Here is a 19,392-nt window from a genome sequence, read left to right as displayed (position 1 = left end):
ATTCATACCTTCGGTGTATAGGACGCAAGCAGATTTTGACATCAAATTTTGTGGTAAAAAAGTGCGTCTTATACACCGAAATATACGGTATTTAATTATCTATTCCCATTACAGGGATGATTAGCAGTTTTAATTCAAGTAGGTAGCTGGCTATAATGGGAAGTTAGTCCTAAAGAATGTGCAAATAAATACTTAGAATTGAGGGAATGCATTCGTTTTATTACATATATTTGTCTCTTTCCTGTAAGGTAACTTTCCAAGCACAAACGTGATGGTTTTTTTACTGTAACTAGTAATACAACCAGCATGTGAAACGTTTTTCCAAGTTATTTTCGATTCACTAACGTATTAGTTTAACTCAACCCGAATTTAATAAATTTTGCACGTATTTTTGTTTCTTCTCATTTGAATCCATTAAAGTAAATTTAAAGAAAGGGGATCACTTACGTCACGTGCTATTTGTTCCACCTGTGTTCTGACAGACTTAATTACAAATACTCAAGACTGTTCCTAATTGATTGAAACACTTCAATCCTTTCTACCGCTGACCCACATCAAGTATAGAGATGCCTGGCATCTCTCCTGCTGAAATGGCCCGTGCTTTGTCTTCTTCTGAGCATGCGTAGTGGAGACGGATATTCCACTTACTTACTGTCCAATATCAATTCAAAGCCCATCTGTTTGCGACGCAGCAAGAAGCCAACTTACGGGATTAGTTTCCCTTTACGTTTGTCTCGCTTCAGCTTATTCTACAAGTGTTGTAGAATAAAAGAGAAGACTGAAATTGTTTATTAACAATTCCTCACTTTCTCTATACTGCTAATTATTATTTTTTAAATTGTCTTTAAATGTTCTGGATTAAATGTTTATTTATACTTAGTACGTGATGGCAGTGCAGGATGGTGAGAGAAGCAAATTAGGTGAGTCTGAATCCCCCAAACCACTGAACGCCGATGTCGTATCTATTCATGTCACGGAGCATATAGAAACGAATTCTGAAAATCTGAGTGAGCATTCATCGCTAAGCTTACCTAGACGGTCGTCCTACGAGTACTCCGCCAGTCGTCTGGACGAAGGAGTGGTCGTGCGGGTGGCTAGCAGCGTTGAATGGAAAGAAGGAAACAGTGGGAATCCTTCCCGTTCATCTTCAGTTCTGTCAATAGCGTCGTCCCATAATAGCCACGGTGAAAAGACTCATCGTCGACAGAATCACGCAAGCCGTCGCAAGTCGTCAAGTTTGTACGTCGGAGAAGGAACGGAAGGATACGAGAATAGTGGCCACAAGTCTCGCAACAGAAGCCGCCATTATCTTGCTCCTCCAGCAGGCGGTAGTGGTCACAGTCGTCGGCATTCCATGGAAGTATCCAGCCAGCACACTGCGATTAAAAAGAAGAGGAAGAGTTCCTATCCCGAGAACGAGGTTCGTCGTGCTGACCGAAGATCCAGCGGCAGTAACTGTGGCCCTAGCTGTAGATCCTCTCGTAGTGAGGAGCAAGCTCGCCGGTCCTCTCGAGTATCGCGTAGGCCAACCAAGAGCAGTGAGAAGGACCATCACAAAGAAGACGTAGAACTGGAAAATGGAATACGACGAAGAAGGATGATCATAATTGTCATTTGTTCTGTGTCTATCTTCATTTTGCTGACCAGTGTTATCCTTGTGGCAGTTACTTTGTCCCTTTCGCCGACTATTGACAAGTTAGGTGAGATAAAACATATAATCTATCCAATCACAGCTTTTGTATCATTTCTGTAGACAAAAAGAACACTTCCAATGATACTTACATCTTATGATATGTTGGGATAAAGAAGATATAACACCATCATAGTAGTAAACCATAAATCTAGTTAATATTTTACGATATCAATATACAAATTTGACATATTAAACTAATATGGTTAAGACGCATGTGATTATTCTATCAATACTTTCAAAGCCATACTTTTATTGACTAAATGATGTTCTATCATCGCAAAACTTAACACAGAATTCAATGTATAAAACCATAAAAATAATCACTGTTAAGTATATAACAGTATATTCCCAATAACTACATTTTTCTGCATAACTTAATGTTAATAATACTTGTCTTCATTCGTCGGGTTAGCTTGTTATGTGTTTATGGATAAGCCATGCTGGTGTATAGTTAGAAGAATATTATACTGTATCTATATGAATATAATAGTACTGTATGCTGTCTGTCCATGCAACTGTTTTTGCAGGGTATGGGTGGATCTTCACCAAAATTGCTATGGAGGTTCATTGGGTCAATGGGGAGATACGTACAAATTTTCAGTTTCCCATTTTGTGTTTTGTATATTTTGCGTTTTTTACAATTACATATAAGGGAAGCAAATTTTCATGCCCTAAGATAACCTTTCATTAATGATTAATTTACATAACTTCAGTTCCAGGGACGAGTAGTCCAGCTAGTTAGGAAATCGCGTATGTTCCGTCTCGTGTATCGTCAGAAGCGGTATTATACTGTGTTATACAATTGAACATGTTTTAGTCGGTTGTATTCTTAAAAGGTCAATTTTACTGTATAAGGAGACCGAGTATGCTACAGTTGGTGAATCGTCACAAACGTTATTACAATGTCTTAGGAGATGGAGTATATTATGTTACAGCTAGTATATCATAGAAGCAACTGCTGGCCGTAAGACGGTTGACGTGTAACACCTGGCATGATTACATCTTAAGACGGGTGACGTCTACCACCTGGCTTGACTACATCTTAAGACGGTTGACGTGTAACACTTGGCTTGATTACATCTTAAGACGGTTGACGTGTAACACCTGGCATGATTGCATCTTAAGACGGTTGACGTGTAATACCTGACTTGATTACATCTTAAGACGGTTGACGTGTAACACCTGGCATGATTACATCTTAAGACGGTTGACGTGTAACACTTGGCTTGACTACATCTTAAGACGGTTGACGTGTAACACTTGGCTTGATTACATCTTAAGACGGGTGACGTGTAACACCTGGCTTGATTACGTCTTAAGACGGTTGACGTGTAATACCTGACTTGATTACATCTTAAGACAGGTGACGTGTAACACCTGACTAGATTACATTTTAAGACGGGTGACGTGTAACATTTGGCTTGATTACATCTTAAGACGGGTGACGTGTAACACCTGACTTGATTACATCTTAAAACGGGTGACATGTAAAACCTGACATGATTACATTTTAAGACGGGTGACGTGTAACACCTGGCTTGATTACATCTTAAGACGTTTGACATGTAACACCTGGCTAGATAACATCTTAAGACGGTTGACGTGTAACACCTGGCTAGATTACATCTTAAGACGGTTGACGTGTAACACCTGGTTTGACTAAATTTAAGACGGGCGAAGTCTAACACCTGGCTTGATTACACCTTAAGACGGGTGGGTGGCTAATATGAAACAAACCTTATATGTGTTTACAAATATCTTAAAAAGAGCTGTAACGTAAAATAATGTCAATTCCTACCTACGTGATTTGCAGGTAGCGATATACAACATGTGCACTCTGAGGTTGTCGTTCTTAATTTCCTTTTTCGTGCCCTCTTTTACTTTATAAAGTTTTCAACAACTTTAAAACTAAGTTGTTCCTTATACAAAGCATCCGTTTAATCAAGTGACATTACTGTTAAGATGGAGTTGTTGTAAAAAACTTACGCTAGTCTCTTGTATTTATCTAACGAGATCACTCCAAACTCACTATAATGAGTTGAGTTTACCCAAATACTCCTATTTACAGTGAGGAAAAAATAAAATAAAAATACAGGCGTTTAACTCCCCCTTAATTTTATGAATTATTTGGTTGGTTTAGTTCAAACTTTTCATTATCAAATATCATGCTTATCGCATTAAGAAAACACGGTATGTGCTATGAATGATTTTATGTTTCTTCTAAAAACGAAAAACTCGATGAAGTTCAAAGTACCTAATAAAGTAACCTCAGATATTATGTTTCATTCAGTTTCTTATGTAGAGTTCGCTCCATTAATTTACGTGTTGCTTTTGCCATGAATTTCCCTCAAAGTTACACGAGTACTAAGTTTAAAGCGAAAGACTAGAAGAAAGGCAGCTAGTTATCGTTACACGCCACCAACTCTTGGGCTACTCTTGTCAGACCGAATTGTGGAAATTGACCTTCACTCTTATAACGCACCCACGGCACCAATTCTGATCTTTAGAATGAGCTTACTTTGATCACAAGTTAGTTTTAATTAACTGAATAGCAGCGCCAGCTGGTGTACGAGATCTTCAAGAATGTAACACCGACGTTTAATAAGCCTTTCTTTTTTTTGAAAGATATTCAAATATTATTTCATAAATAATTTGATAATTATTTTAAAGAATTCGTACATTATACTTATTACTAAATTATTAAAAGTGAGGATAACTTTAGAAGATAGAGAATCTTCCGGGGGGGGGGCGAGGAGGAGTAGTTCTATTCTTCAGTTTCTTGGTAAGCCAAACAATTTTTTAGGTAGTTCAGCAGATGGATAATAAAACGAAAAAAAAAGTTATGAACACGCTTTGACGTAGCTAATAAGCTGTATAATAAAACTAGGTTGTTTAAAACACAAAGCAACTGACTGACTGACTATGGATTGTTGTCAACTCGTCAGAAAAATTAGTTATGAGTACAAGCTTAACAGTGTCCGGTAAATATTAGTTCAACATGCATATAAAAACGGGTGCAATGTGCATGTATATATATATATATATATGTGTGTGTGTGTGTTTGTGTGTGTCTATGTGTACGTACGTATGTATGTATGCATGTCATTATGTATTTATCTATCTATGTATGTATGTGAGTATGTATGCAGGTTATCTGCGTGTACATATATCCACATATTATTTTCCTTTTTTGTTGTCAAGGGCAAATTAACGCAATGGGCTATCTATGCTGCGCCCACCACGAGTATAGAAACCCCATTTTTGACGGTGTGAGCTCACTGACTTACCGCTGAACCACTGGGGGGGGGGAGTTCTTTTTCTTTTTTTTTCTGAGTAACCCAAAATTAATTATATTTTAACCCGAGTTCTCAAAATTATGAATTTTTTTGATACACCTTCCTAGTTCGGTTTGTCAAAAAAAATTTACAAATCTTACATAGTTTCGTAGCCAAGCGAATAAAGATGATATTTAAACAAGGAATTTCTAATTTTAAATAAAATTACAAAGTCTTTTTAAAAGTCCCCTCTAATTACCAAGTGAGATTAGAACACTTTAAAAGAAAACATATCTAAAGCTGGTCTCTTCCGTGGATTGATAACGTACGTGAACAGTGTGATATATTTCGCGATAGTTTAAATAACAAACGATAGGTTAGAAATATTGTTTGAAACACTGCAGGTGACAACTTAATTAGTCAACGAGAAATATCGAACAATTGCCGGCACAAAAGTCTTAGCTAGACGAGTGGTATTAGCATTTCCTCCTTCGCTACTTAAACAAAGCACCGTGTAATTAAAAGCTAAGTAAATATCGTGTTAATGTTAGCATGTTTAATGCTATAGAATGAAACTGTAGAAACAGAATGAATTTTAACTTTATATTTTAGACGAATGGATTAATGATTTTTTTTTCAATTATTTCTACATTTAACATTTAAATTATCCTTACAAACACGTTCCCAATTTAAAATAGGAGTTTAACTGAAATAAAACAACGAAAGGATATAACAAAATAGCGTAAAAGAAGGTGTAGCGCCAAATCACACGATACAATACAAGAAGTGGTATCATCACACCATTCAGTAAAATACGAGGTGTAGCGTCAATCCACCCGGTACAGTACAAGAAGTGGTAGCATCACACCATTCAGTAAAATACGAGGTGTAGCTTCAATCCACTCGGTACAATACAAGAAGGGGTAGCAGCACACCATTCAGTAAAATACGAGGTGTAGCGTCAATCCACCCGGTACAATACAAGAAGTGGTAGCATCACACCATTCAGTAAAATACGAGGTGTAGCGTCAATCCACCCGCTATAATACAAGAAGGAGTAGCATCACACCATTCAGTAAAATACGAGGTGTAGCATCAATCCACCCGGTACAATACAAGAAGGAGTAGCAGCACACCATTCAGTAAAATACGAGGTGTACTGTCATTCCACCCGGTACAATACAAGAAGTGGTATCATCACACCATTCAGTAAAATACGAGGTGTAGCGTCAATCCACCCGGTACAATACAAGAAGGAGTAGTACACACCATTCAGTAAAATACGAGGTGTAGTACAGAAATTAGCTATCCAGTAAAATATGAATAGGATTCGTGTCAAACCATTCGGTAAAATAAGACTGCAAGGAAATTAAGAATCATGGAACGAACTCACTAACGTAGGAAAAGAAAAAAAAATCATTAAGAAAGATCTTATGACTGGAAGTTGAGTAAAGTAAATGTCTCGATTCAGGAAAGTATTACATAATTATTGTTTAATTAATTAACATCATTAATTTAAACTACTCCACTGTGTTAAAATTTAAATGAATTTTGTTTTATATACAAGCACATTCTTCTTGTAATTGTCTACAAGTTTTGAATGCAAGAATGTTTCCCCTGTAGAACATCTTTCACTGTATAGCACCTACCCTTAAACAAACAAACAATATTTTTGTGGGATGGCAGGAGTTATTGTACCTAAATATACTGTCAGCACATCTTAACTAGCACAAGCACGCCCAACTTAAATCTATAGTACACCGGTGTATGTATATACAGATCTGCCAAGTGTTAGTGCCCAAAACAAAATTTCAAAGGCAGAAAAGAAAGAAAAAAAAAGTAAAACGTGCGTAAGACAAAACAATCACGTGATGTGCTTTTCCGCTACTCACTACCAAGCACGAGCGTGAACGTACAGAACATTTACACAAAAGAAACTGCCACTAAGGAACCTTTCACAATTGTCAGAATTAGAAATTATAAAACTGTTCGGTAAAGGTGGGGGGTGGGTGGGGGTAAGAAAAGAGCCTGTTTAATTAAATATGCAAAAAACGTGCCGACAGAGTGACTTTAGTATGAAAATACAAAATATGTTTGTGACTGTAAAAGTAGGTATTACTTTACTTGTATAACGAACCAAAAACGTATCTTTTATTAAATAGCATAAATTCTAGAACAAAATAAGAGAGTCAATGAAGTATTTAAACGTATAAATGTACTTCTGTTTTATATTCGTTTGCTATAGTTCTATCAGATTAGTATATGTATTATAATACAGCAAGATGTTAACTAATCTGGATAATTCACTGAGATGCATGACATGGGTAAGTCTGAAGGCTTGTCAAGCTAAAAAACCGCGTTTCGATACTCGTGGTAGGCACAGCACAGATAGTTCATTTAGAAGTTTTGCGCTTAACGACAAACAAACAAATCGCTGTAATTTTTTCAACACAGATTGGTGTATTTTGTCTGAATGTATTTTGTCTGGAATGAACAACAGCCAATCGAGTGCCGTGCACATCCTCAGAAATGGTGAGGAGTCTCAACACGTTGACGGCCTTAATGACCCTGGCAGTCGATAGGCCTAAAGCCCAAATAACCAACTGGTAGCATTGCAAAGCGGTCTAATGATCCAATAGGGTCGATGGTCTAAAAATACCCCCCCCCCCAAAGAAAAATAACCGGTAGCGCACATCCGCACATTGCCTTGATACTGGTGCACATGGAAAAATTCATTCCGCACATGGATTGAAAAAATTAGAAAGAACATTGTTTGATGTATGATACATATTGATAAGTTTCGAAGGTCGTGACCTTTAATGACATCAAATATTATCATGTTTAGTGGGACGGGGATTCGAACTCTTGACTCTCAGATTGCGAGTCAAACGCCCTAACCACCTGGCCATGTCAGTCCGCCGCAGGTATTTATTAGTTCTATTATTCCAAACAGTTTTCAGTTATAGCTTGATTAGATCTTTATTCCTAACGGAAAGTGTGTTTGAAAAAACACAGGGCGTTCTATCGAGCTACTAAACACATATATTTAATTCTCAAAGTTTTTTTTTTTTTTAGTTTTAATGTCGCACTTCTTATCATAAAAGGCCCCGGCATGGCCAGGTGGTTAGGGAGCTCGGCTCGCAATCTGCCGGTTTGCGGGTTCGAATCCCCGTCACACTAAACATGTTCGCCCTTTCAGCCGTGGGGGCGTTATAATGTGACGGACAATCCCAATATTCGTTGGTAAAAGAGTAGCCCAAGAGTTGGCGGTGGGTGGTGATGACTAGCTGCCTTCCCTCTAGTCTTACACTGCTAAATTAGGAACGGCTAGCGCAGATAGCCCTCGTGTAGCTTTGCGCAAAATTCAAAACAACCAACCAACCAACATTCCGTGAATTGTTATTTGTCCTTGATCAAAATCGATAATCATTACAGGGTATTATCCGGTTTACAAGGAAACCATTACCAAAACAAACAAACAAACTATTTCGGATAAATATATTTGTTAGCATGCAAAAGATGTTGAAATATTTTATTGAGAAAAGAATTGAACTGAAAAAGGGTATTTTTACAGCGTAGAATATAGAGATTGTCATAGTTATTAACTAAGGAAGAATGCACAGATTTTATTACATGTTCATCAAAATATTAAAGACACAACTCGCACATTAAAATTTACAAAAATAATAATATTTGTTGTGAACCTAAGAATGAACGAACCACTTGTAAAAATAATAGGCTATGTCTAAAGAATAATTTTATATGAATGAATCCCCTCCCAGTGGCTCAGCGGTAAGTCACCCGCTAAAAACTGGGTTTCGATACTCGTGGTGAGAATAACACTGATAGCCCATTGTGTAAGTTTGTGATTAACAACAAACAGACAAATGTATTTGAATGTGTTACAGCTTCATCTCAGTCTTCTTAATTGCAAGGAATTGAAGAACATATTAGAGATAGGCGTAAAAATCAGTGCAATATACGTTACGAAGCTGTTGTAAATTAGTTCAGCGACTTTCTCGTTAAATGTTGACGCATTTTAAATGATTCACCTGGTGCAGTTTTTCAATATTGATTCCTTGTTAATTCTTGAGCCAAGCGTGACCTAGCGATTAGCGTGTCGGGTCCATGGTTAGTGACTCTTTACCCAACTTTGGGCCCGTGGGTACGTTATAATATTAACGGCCAAATCCCACTATTCGATAACAGTAGCCTAACATTTATAACGGTGAGTGCTGTTGACTATACCCCCCTCCCCTCTAGTATATCAGTATAGAGTTAGCCCTTGTGTAGCTTTGTGCGAGCAGTCGACACAAGCCAGATGCAACGTCATCGTTCATACCACGTTGAAAACACCGGTTCTCGTTGGATCCCCGAAATTAAACAACGTCGGGCCCGATTAGTACTTTGGAGGGCGACCACCTGGGAATACCGTGTGATGATGACATTTTTTTAAAAGCCCCCCCCCCCCCCAGTAGCACAGCGGTATGTCTGCGGACTTACGACGTGTGTGGGCAGAGCACAGATAGCCCATTGTGTAGCTTTGTGCTTAATTACAAATAAACAAATAATAAACCAGATGCGAATATGTAACTTTTTCTTCCATTAAAATTACAGAGAAATTATTTTATCCATAAGACAGATTATTAGCATTCTCGATTATTTGTATAAAAGATGACGCCAGGCGTACCAGTCAATGTATCAGCTTGTTTGTTTGTTTGTAATTAAGTACAAAGCTACACAATGGGCTATATATGCTCTGCCCACCACGGGTATCGAAGCCCGGATTCTAGCGTTGTAAGTCCGCAGACATACCGCTGCGCCAATGTATCAGCTTGTTTGTTTGTTTGTTTGTAATTAAGTACAAAGCTACACAATGGGCTATATATGATCTGCCCACCACGGGTATCGAAGCCAGGATTCTAGCGTTGTAAGTCCGCAGACATACCGCTGCGCCAATGTATCAGCGAGTATATGACAAGACTTAGCCTAACCTGAAAATATATTAGTTTCTTTTTCCAGGAAATTCCACTGCTTTTTTAAAAAGTATAATACAATATTTCAAAAATATATTGGCTAAAAATTATAGATGTGTGTGTGTAGCAAAACGTATATGACAAGACTTAGCCTCACCTAAAACATATTAACCAAAACATTTGTGTTTTCTTATAGCAAAGCCACATCAGGCTATCTGCGGTGTCCACCGAGGGGAATCGAATCCCTAATTTTATCATTGTAAATCCGAAGACCTAAAAAAATACTCTACAAGTTGTGATCGAATTTTGAATAAATAAAAGGTAACATCCGTTGCCAATATAAATTACTAATAATAGTTAAACAGCGAATGATACAATACGTTATACTTATTAGTGGTTGAAAGATAAACAGCGAATGGTACAGTACATTATAAACAGAAGTGGCTGAAATTTATACAGCGAATGAAACAATACGTTATACTTATTAGTGGTTGAAAGTTAAACAGAGAGTGATACAATACGTTATACTTATTAGTGGTTGAAAGATAAACAGCGAATACAGTACATTATAAACAGAAGTGGCTGAAATTTATACAGCGAATGAAACAATACGTTATACTTAATAGTGGTTGAATGTTAAACAGAGAGTGATATAATACGTTACGAATATTAGTTGCTGAATGTTAAACAGCGAATGACACTGTACATTATAAACAGAAGTGGCTGAAATTTAAGAAACGAACGGAACAATATGTTATAAATGCTAGTAGCTGAAAGTTAAGTAGCCAATAATACAATAATACCTTATAGTTAATAAAATAAAGGACAGGAAATCTGTGATTATGCATGAAGCAAACAACTACATTTTAAGTTTTGAAAATTACATCATATTCGTTTTTTTAATGTTAGTTGCACTGACATTATATGTTAAAGTATTTAATATACATACATTAACATCACTTTCATTATTGTTATCATATTTTTATCATGAGAAATATTTTACATGGTTAGCTCCGTGTATGAATTTAGAGCTCACCTAAAGTTCACAGTTCATCGAACCTCATGAGATATTATTGGGATTATGGCCGAAAATGTCATTACCCAGCTACTGAATTAATGCATTCAACTCGTTAAAAGTTTTTGGTTTACGACATTTCGTACTCCTAGTTAGACCGTTTTATTAACTTGTCCGTATTAATCAGTGAATTAATTCTACGTTCTTATCTTTGATTGATAATAACTCATGTCTTCAGCTATCAAGAAAGAAAGAGAAAGTATCTTACTCAGAGTTTATAGTTCTAATATTCATAAATATACTTAAACAAGAAAATGTTCACATTGTAATAAAACCTAACAGGTGGCGCCACGACACAGCCGAGTAGTCACAAGAGTTGATACAGTTCTCACATTATCGTACGTTTTTCATAGTATAATTTTAATTTTCTAATGTTGAAATTATATTGGACATTATTTATGTAAATCTGTTTTGAGTGTTTTTTTTTGTATCTCATTTACTGATTTATTTTAAGCTATGAAAGTCCCTAAATCTCTGTAATAAGACAAGTACGTCGAACGTGAACTGTACTTGACGTTAGTGCGTATATATTATACTGCCATCTTGCGGCAAATAAGTAGCTCATGAATGTTATAAACTTCTTTTATTTTAAGCACTTCGATCAAGCAAGAAGATTTAGTAAGTATGAACTGTTAGACATTCTATAAGTCTGTATCGTTATAAATTAATCAAAACCAAGGACCTTAATGTTTTGAATTAAACGACGAATGACTCCGGTATTTGAGAAATATGCGAAAACTTTATTTGAGTGAGTGAGAGTGGGAATTGAAAAAGCAATGTTGTTATCGAATTATAGTCTTGAGTTAGCATGAGTAAGGAATTGTTGTAACTAATGCATAAATGTAAGGTGTTTGACACTTAAATGGCAGTAGGGTTAACAGTGGGAAAGTAAATTTAGTTTTAATACGAGTAATAGTAATAAGAACTTTTATTCTACAACAAGACAACTTTTAATATCTTCATCAAATAGTGCTTACTATAAGTTTCTAATACACAATAAAAAGTATACCACAAGAGTAAGGGAGTTAAGATACGTTAAAAACTAGGACATAGTTTAGATACTAGTACGTTCTAAGATAAATCATCCATTTATTACACATTATCATAAGGTCTTATTTCAAGAGTAGAAAACTAGAACATAGTTTAGATACTAGTACGAGTAGAAAACTAGGACATAGTTTAGATACTAGTACGTTCTAAGATAAATCATCCATTTATTACACATTATCATAAGGTCTTATTTCAAGAGTAGAAAACTAGGACATAGTTTAAATACTAGTACGTTCTAAGATAAATCATCCATTTATTACACATTATCATAACGTCTTAGTTCAAGAGTAACAGAAGCCTTTCACTTTATGTTTGCCGATATATTCTGTTGGTCAATAAATGTTATAAATATTACTTTTAGAAATATTATGTTAATTACTTCCTCTTTATTCAGATATTTTCCTGTATTTTTTTTTTATTTTAAGCAATTTAAATGCTTATACAAATACTAATTTTTTACAAATAGTGAAATAATGTATATATTTTTAAATATATTCAGGTAAAATACGTAATTCACTATCATATTTTTAGCTTTTCTTTTAAATTGCTTGCATGTTCTAATTGTATTTGGGTATTTTTCAACCTGAACAGCACCTTCACGCGATTCCTGGGCTAAACAGACAGGTCAACAAACATAGGGTTTAAGTATCAACTTAGAACTTCTGATAAAAGGGAAGGTAAATCAGTCTAAAGCACTTGCCGCCTACGCAGCTACGATTAGTCGAATAAAAGACTTGACTTTCACAGTTGAAAACGTGGAGCGCGTTCAGCGGAATATCACAGCTCGAGCCTCGGATCTTTCGATCTACAGCCCAGCACGCTAACCACAAGGACCTGTGGGTTGTAAATAATATGATGCATTTTGACTACCTGGCGATATTACATTGGTTTTCAGTAGGGGGAAATGTATACAGTTTTCTTGTCTGGACAGTGACTTAGGGAATGACGTGCACAGGAAGGGTGGTTGGGTAGGCTCAAGCCCATGCCTTTCTTCTATTATGCCCTAAAAGTGCCCTTTTTCTCACTCATAGAAAATTATTCTTAACTACTAAAAGACACGCCAGGTTCTACGTCTTGCTTACTGCAAATTGTTAGGGAAAAAAGGCCTCATCTTTAAAATGAATGGCACACCGAGAACTGTGGGTCCTTATAGTAAATAAAAAAACAATCGTGATATACTAATAAACTGTACACATTTCCCTTACTGAATAACAAAGTAAAATCGCCAGGTAGTCAAAATGCATTATATTATTATTTACAACCCAACAGGTTAGCGTGCTGGGCTGTAGATTAATACTCAATGATTCCCTGTTTAGTTTTAGATTTTAAAAACGGCTTATAAAACCAGGTTATTTGTTTGTTTTCTTTGTTTTGAATTTCGCGCAAAGCTACACGAGGGGTATCTGCGCTAGCCGTCCCTAATTTAGTAGTGTGACACTAGAGGGAAGGCAGCTAGTCATCACCACCCACCGCCAACTCTTGCGCTACTCTTTTACTAACGAATAGTAGGATTGACCGTCACATTATAGCGCCCCTACGGCTGAAAGAGTGAGCATGTTTGGTGTGACGGGGATTCGAACCCGCGACCCTCAGATTGCGAGTCGAGCGCTCTAACCACCTGGTCATGCCGGGCCTAAAACCAGTTGAATAGGAATGAGAGGGCGTGTTTGCTTCTTATGTTTTTTTTTACCCTATATCTACCAAAGGCAACCCATAGCTCCTATAGTCTCCTTTAACACCTCCCCCCCCCAAAAAAAAAACTCTTGCCCTACGATGTTCTCTACATGTTGCTGGACTTAGAGAAAAGTATTTTTTTTTAATATTATCATAATTTATAAGGGCGTAAATAGGCATACGCCTGTACGTCCGTGCGTAACATTAAAAATTCAAGGTACGAACTTTCTTGGGTATATAATCTTAAGTATCAGAGTTATGAACTGTTCTGTGTGTGACAGCTTTTGGTTATTTCTATTTAAATTAGGACAATATACGCATATATAGTGGTATTTTCTTACTTAAAATGAACATAGGTCTATGTGTAGAACGACCACATAAGTAAGTCACTCTAAAAAAAAAGGAAAATTTTAAACACTTCGTTAATTGGCATTGATAGCGTGATGAGTTCATGAAAATATTTTATTTTCGGGTTGTCATTATATTAATAAATTGCATTTGATCGTTTTATGCAGTTATAAAAGATAAACTAGTCCAAGTTTCAAGCGTGCAAAAGTTTTATTTTGTCGACTGTGTCAGTTACAGTGTCACTCATAACGTAATGTCAGTCATTGTATTTAAAAGGCTTTTAACGTATGAATAGAGACTGATTATATAGGAACGACAAGAATTTTATATAATAAGAACTACTATTGAGATATGAATGACTAGTGTTCGATGGGCAACAAACTGGAACGAATAGTCCAACATCAAAAAACCAAAGGATTACAGCATACAGAATTCAAACACTGTGAATTCTGTGCAGGATAAAGATATTCAATTATATTTAGAACAAAAAAAATTACACTTGTTTTATTAAAGGCTGAGGTATAAGAATATAATTCTACGTAATAGGGCCTAGAAGAACTCACCGGTATATAGGCAAATAACTCTATTGTTTAAAGTGTATTTACGAAACGAAAAATAGTTCTATTAAAGTTATTTTAGTACTTCTATACGTTTTTAAATGATTTAGTGAAAGTTGTTATTTAAATTAACCTGCTGTTAATTTAACTTTTTAATATAGTTCATGAAAATAAATATTCTGGATACTACCTGAGCATTCTTGGAAAGTGAGGCCTATCTTTCGATCCTATCGGATTATCGAGTTTCTTGAATTATGACGTATATACTTGTTTTTATCACACAAATATCACTTACTTAATACCTGACACATTAAATAAAACATACCTATACACTCTCAAGGCACCGTGGGACATACCAACACACATACACACACTTTCTCTCAAATTTGTTATAATTTCTACATCAATCCAAACATGCCTGTACATTCTCAAGCACCATGGGACATACCAACACACACACTATTTCTCTCTAGAATTTGTTATGACTTTCTACATCAATCCAAACATGCCTGTACATTCTCAAGCACCATGGGACATACCAACACAATCTCTCTCTAGAATTTGTTATGACTTATACATCAATCCAAACATGCCTGTACATGCTCAAGCACCATGGGACATACCAACACAATCTCTCTCTAGAATTTGTTATGACTTATACATCAATCCAAACATGCCTGTACATTCTCAAGCACCATGGGACATACCAAACAACAACTCTTTCTCTCAAATTTGTTATAATTTCTACATCAATCCAAACATGCCTGTACATTCTCAAGCACCATGGGACATACCAACACACACACACACACACTCTTTCTCTCAAATTTGTTATAATTTCTACATCAATCCAAACATGCCTGTACATTCTCAAGACATCATGGGTCATACCAATACACTCTTTCTCAATAATTTGTCATGACTTATACATCGATCCAAACATGCATGCACATTCTCAAGGCATCAAGGGACATACCAACACACACACACACTCTGTTTTTCCAGAATTTATCATGACTTATCCATCATTTTAAACATGCCTGTACACCCTCAAGACATATGGGTCTTATTCTAAGTCTGTTATACTTTATATGTGATCCTTTGTGCTAACTCTTTCATCAAAATGGGACATACCAACATACTCTCTTTTAAGAATATGCCACGATTTCCGAGATGTCAGGAATTGTATCATGAAGTTTGACATATTCAAGCTGTTGGCGGCATATCACCTTCTGATGAAGTCTGGAATTACCATCTCACAAATGATAATTTTCTATAACGTGCATGCGATATCAGTGGAATAGCAGATAAAAACTCAAAGTACTTGCTCAAAACGTGATCTTCATTTCTATATATTATAAATCTGAAGAAAGATTACAAGTTCGTTTTCCTTTCTAGTGGAAGACTAAATATGTTGTCTGACATGAACTTCAGAAAACCAGTACCAGCTTCGTAATTTAAACGATGGTCCTTTATAATTCAAGTAGCGATCCCTTCGGTGTATACGTGTATTAAAAAAAAAACCAGCTCGTTTCTCGTAATGTTAATTTCCAGTGATGTCTGAATTGTGTGGACACTCCCATTGAGAAAGAAAAATAATGGGCAGTTTAAATGAATGTTGTTAGTAATTTACATACAGAGTAATAGGCTACAATGACTGAATGAGGAATCCGAGGCATAATAATGGTTTAGCGCATGAAATAACATTAGAACGATGATAATCTATATGGAGATAACACGTGACATGATAACTCTCTTTACCAAGTGACATAGAAGAGGGTGTGTTCAACAGGTGCTATCACGTGGAGAGTTTCACATAAATAGCTTAAAAAGGATCTGTTACAAGCGACAGTTTAGTTGAACCACAACGATATATTTCATTTGGTAATTCTTATTTTAACCAATTTTGTTTCTTTTCGTTTTAACACCTGCCACAGGAACCAGCCCAGCATTTTTAGTACTGAATGTAGGATGGTCAACATCATTCTGGAAATCGGTGATTTAGAGTTATTTCGATAGATCTCGATGAATGGTCAACAGGGGTCATTCTGGAAACCGACGATTTAGAGTTATTTCGATAGATCTAGATGACTGGTCAACAGGGGGGTCATTCTGGAAACCGGTGATTTAGAGTTATTTCGATAGATCTCGATGAATGGTCAACAGGGGGGTCATTCTGGAAACCGGTGATTTAGAGTTATTTCGATAGATCTCAATGAATGGTCAACAGGAGGTCATTCTGGAAACCGATGATTTAGAGTTATTTCGATAGATCTCGATGAATGAAACTCGGCACAGCTTCTAAAACGAAAAAAAACACAACAACAACTAAATATTAATGAAAATATGACATGATGAAATGTATATGGATTATACAATAGTGGTAAAATACAGGGTATTATACCATCTTTCTTATATTTACTATTCATCGCAGAAATGGTATTTTTTAGTTTGAAAACCGTCAGGGAAATCATCTTGTAATGCATCTGCTTCAACTTCAACACTGCATCTTTCAGCTTTACTGTGCCTTTAGTTTCACAAAGTATTAAAACTAATGATCTTTTATATATATGATTCCAATCCCCTTTTTGAAGATAACGATACCATTGTGCTCATTTTATTATGTTTCGCTGTCAATTCAGTAATCAATTGATGAATCTCTGATTTAGCTGGTATGTCAAGTGGACCCATGGCTTAGCTTAATTGCTACACTTAACCCCTCACATTCACAGCTACATCTAGATCATTTCAAGCATGCGTCATTGCTACATCGTTCTACTTTACATTCGCAGATTATATTTTCCATGTTGGCTGTCAGGGTCTTAGGTCAAATCAGGGATCCAATCACCTAGACTTCAAATATAGTGCCAAACGTCTTCGTTTTGTCTAATCAAAACAACCCAAACATTTCCGGAATGACTCATTTTTTAAAAATCCACATCAAGATCCCGGATTGGCTGGTGTGGCAGATGTTAAAATGTGTATTGACAGTTTTACTTAATCAGGTCCGGCACTAGCCTTTTCCAGGTTAGGTGGAGGGGGCTGAGGGGGGTCACATAGAATATTGATAGCGTGTCTTTGCCGTCAATATGTGTAGATCATCTGCATGTACAACACGATGATTGGGATTGTTAAGGCAAATTTAGGGGGTAGCTAGAGCCCCTCCCCCAAGCCCTCCTCTTTAGCGCCGCTTCTATACTTAACCAATTAATATAGTGTAGGGGAGAAGCTATATAGAAAACCTTTGTTTCATTCAGGTGAATGATTTAGCTTTGATTTTAATTGACAGTGTTGTCTAAGTAGGCGGTATTGGATTTCCACAAATGTATAGATCGTCTTCTTACTGAGCCCAAGTTTTCCTGGTAAGTAAGGGATTTGTGTTTCCGTAAATGCATAGATCGTTTTCTCACTGACCCCAAATTTTCCTGTTAAGTAAGGGATTTGTATTTCCGTAAATGTATAAATAACCTCCTTACTGAGGCCAGATTTTCGCGGAAAAAACAACAACATAGGACCTACATCGTTAGCATATATTCCTAGAGCTTAAGTCGGTAAAGATTTTGAAACCCACTTGTTTCTTAAAGTTTAGAAGGTCGTACGTACGTCTTTGTATCCGTTCTGTTTTATATTTGCTTTTCTACGGAAGAATACAATATTGATTTTATTTTGTCGCTCTTGCGCATGCGCGGTACCCACGCGTGGAGGACATATTGTACGAAAACAGGTGTACACAGGTAGGCATGCGTAAAAGGAAGAGAACAGGTTTTGAAGATCACATCTTCAGACTTCATGCGAAACGGCAACGCTTGGTATTGCAGCATGTTGATGAAAGGCGAAAAACTCCCGTGACTATTTCCAAACGGCACAACGTCTTGTAACTTTAATATAATATATATGATTGTGCTAGTAAAGACAAATGCTAGAGTGAAGACACGGCAAAGTATAGAACGATAAATTACAAAGAGAACATTCGATGTTCTGTTAATACAGTGGATTCTCAGAGGGAACACATACGAAAATAGGCGCAGATAAAAATAACGTTGAAGTTTGTCCAACCGATTGTGTCACCACTCTGTAACAACAACTGTCACATTCAGACGTTCGAAGAACAAACTGACTCTCATCCTTAATCTCTACTCTCCACTAAAAAAAAAAAAAACAACAAAAAACACCGCCAGTGAATCCTGAGGGGTTCGATTGATCCTGACCAACGAAATGTCAAGAAGTAAGAAGGCACCTGTTCGAGTTGTATCGTCGGAACCTGACGATAATACACAAGAAGTTGACCACGCGTACAGAGAGGACTCAGACACCAGGGGAGTGTCGGTAGTAGTTGGAATAGTGAGTGGAGTACTGTTTCTTATCGCGATTGTTCTTATAATCGTCACGATGTCTTTGACCCCACAAATTGACGAGCAACGTGAGTATTATCTGTGCTATCTGTTCCTTTTTTTTATTTATATAAACAAAGAAACAACCCCACATAGGCCATCATTTGTAAGATGGTATAACATTTGACGTTGTCAGATGAAATAACATAATTGTATTGTTGTTGTTTTTGGAAAAAGAGACAACAACATAGGCCATACTTTGTGAGATGGTACAACATTTGATGTTGTCTGATAACATTACTTAATTGTATTGTTGTTGTTTTTGGAAAAAGAGACAACAACATAGGCCATAATTTGTGAGATGGTACAACATTTGATGTTGTCAGATAAAATTCTTAATTGTATTGTTGTTG

General features: G+C 36.4%; 1 protein-coding gene across 1 annotated transcript in view; it reads left to right on the top strand.

Moving 5' to 3' along the window:
* Positions 1-886: 886 nt before the first annotated feature.
* Positions 887-19,392, top strand: part of LOC106465843 (uncharacterized protein C2orf16-like) — a 64,934-nt gene continuing 46,428 nt past the window's right edge. The window contains exon 1 of the mRNA XM_022393797.1: positions 887-1,700. Coding sequence (XP_022249505.1) covers positions 887-1,700 — 814 coding nt within the window. The remainder of the gene's footprint in view (positions 1,701-19,392) is intronic.

This window comes from Limulus polyphemus, unplaced genomic scaffold (genome assembly GCF_000517525.1).
Source record: "Limulus polyphemus unplaced genomic scaffold, Limulus_polyphemus-2.1.2 Scaffold2070, whole genome shotgun sequence".
Lineage (NCBI taxonomy): Eukaryota > Metazoa > Arthropoda > Merostomata > Xiphosura > Limulidae > Limulus > Limulus polyphemus.
The sequence above is the reverse complement of the archived record's forward strand: the minus strand, read 5'-3'. Positions and strand labels throughout refer to the sequence as shown.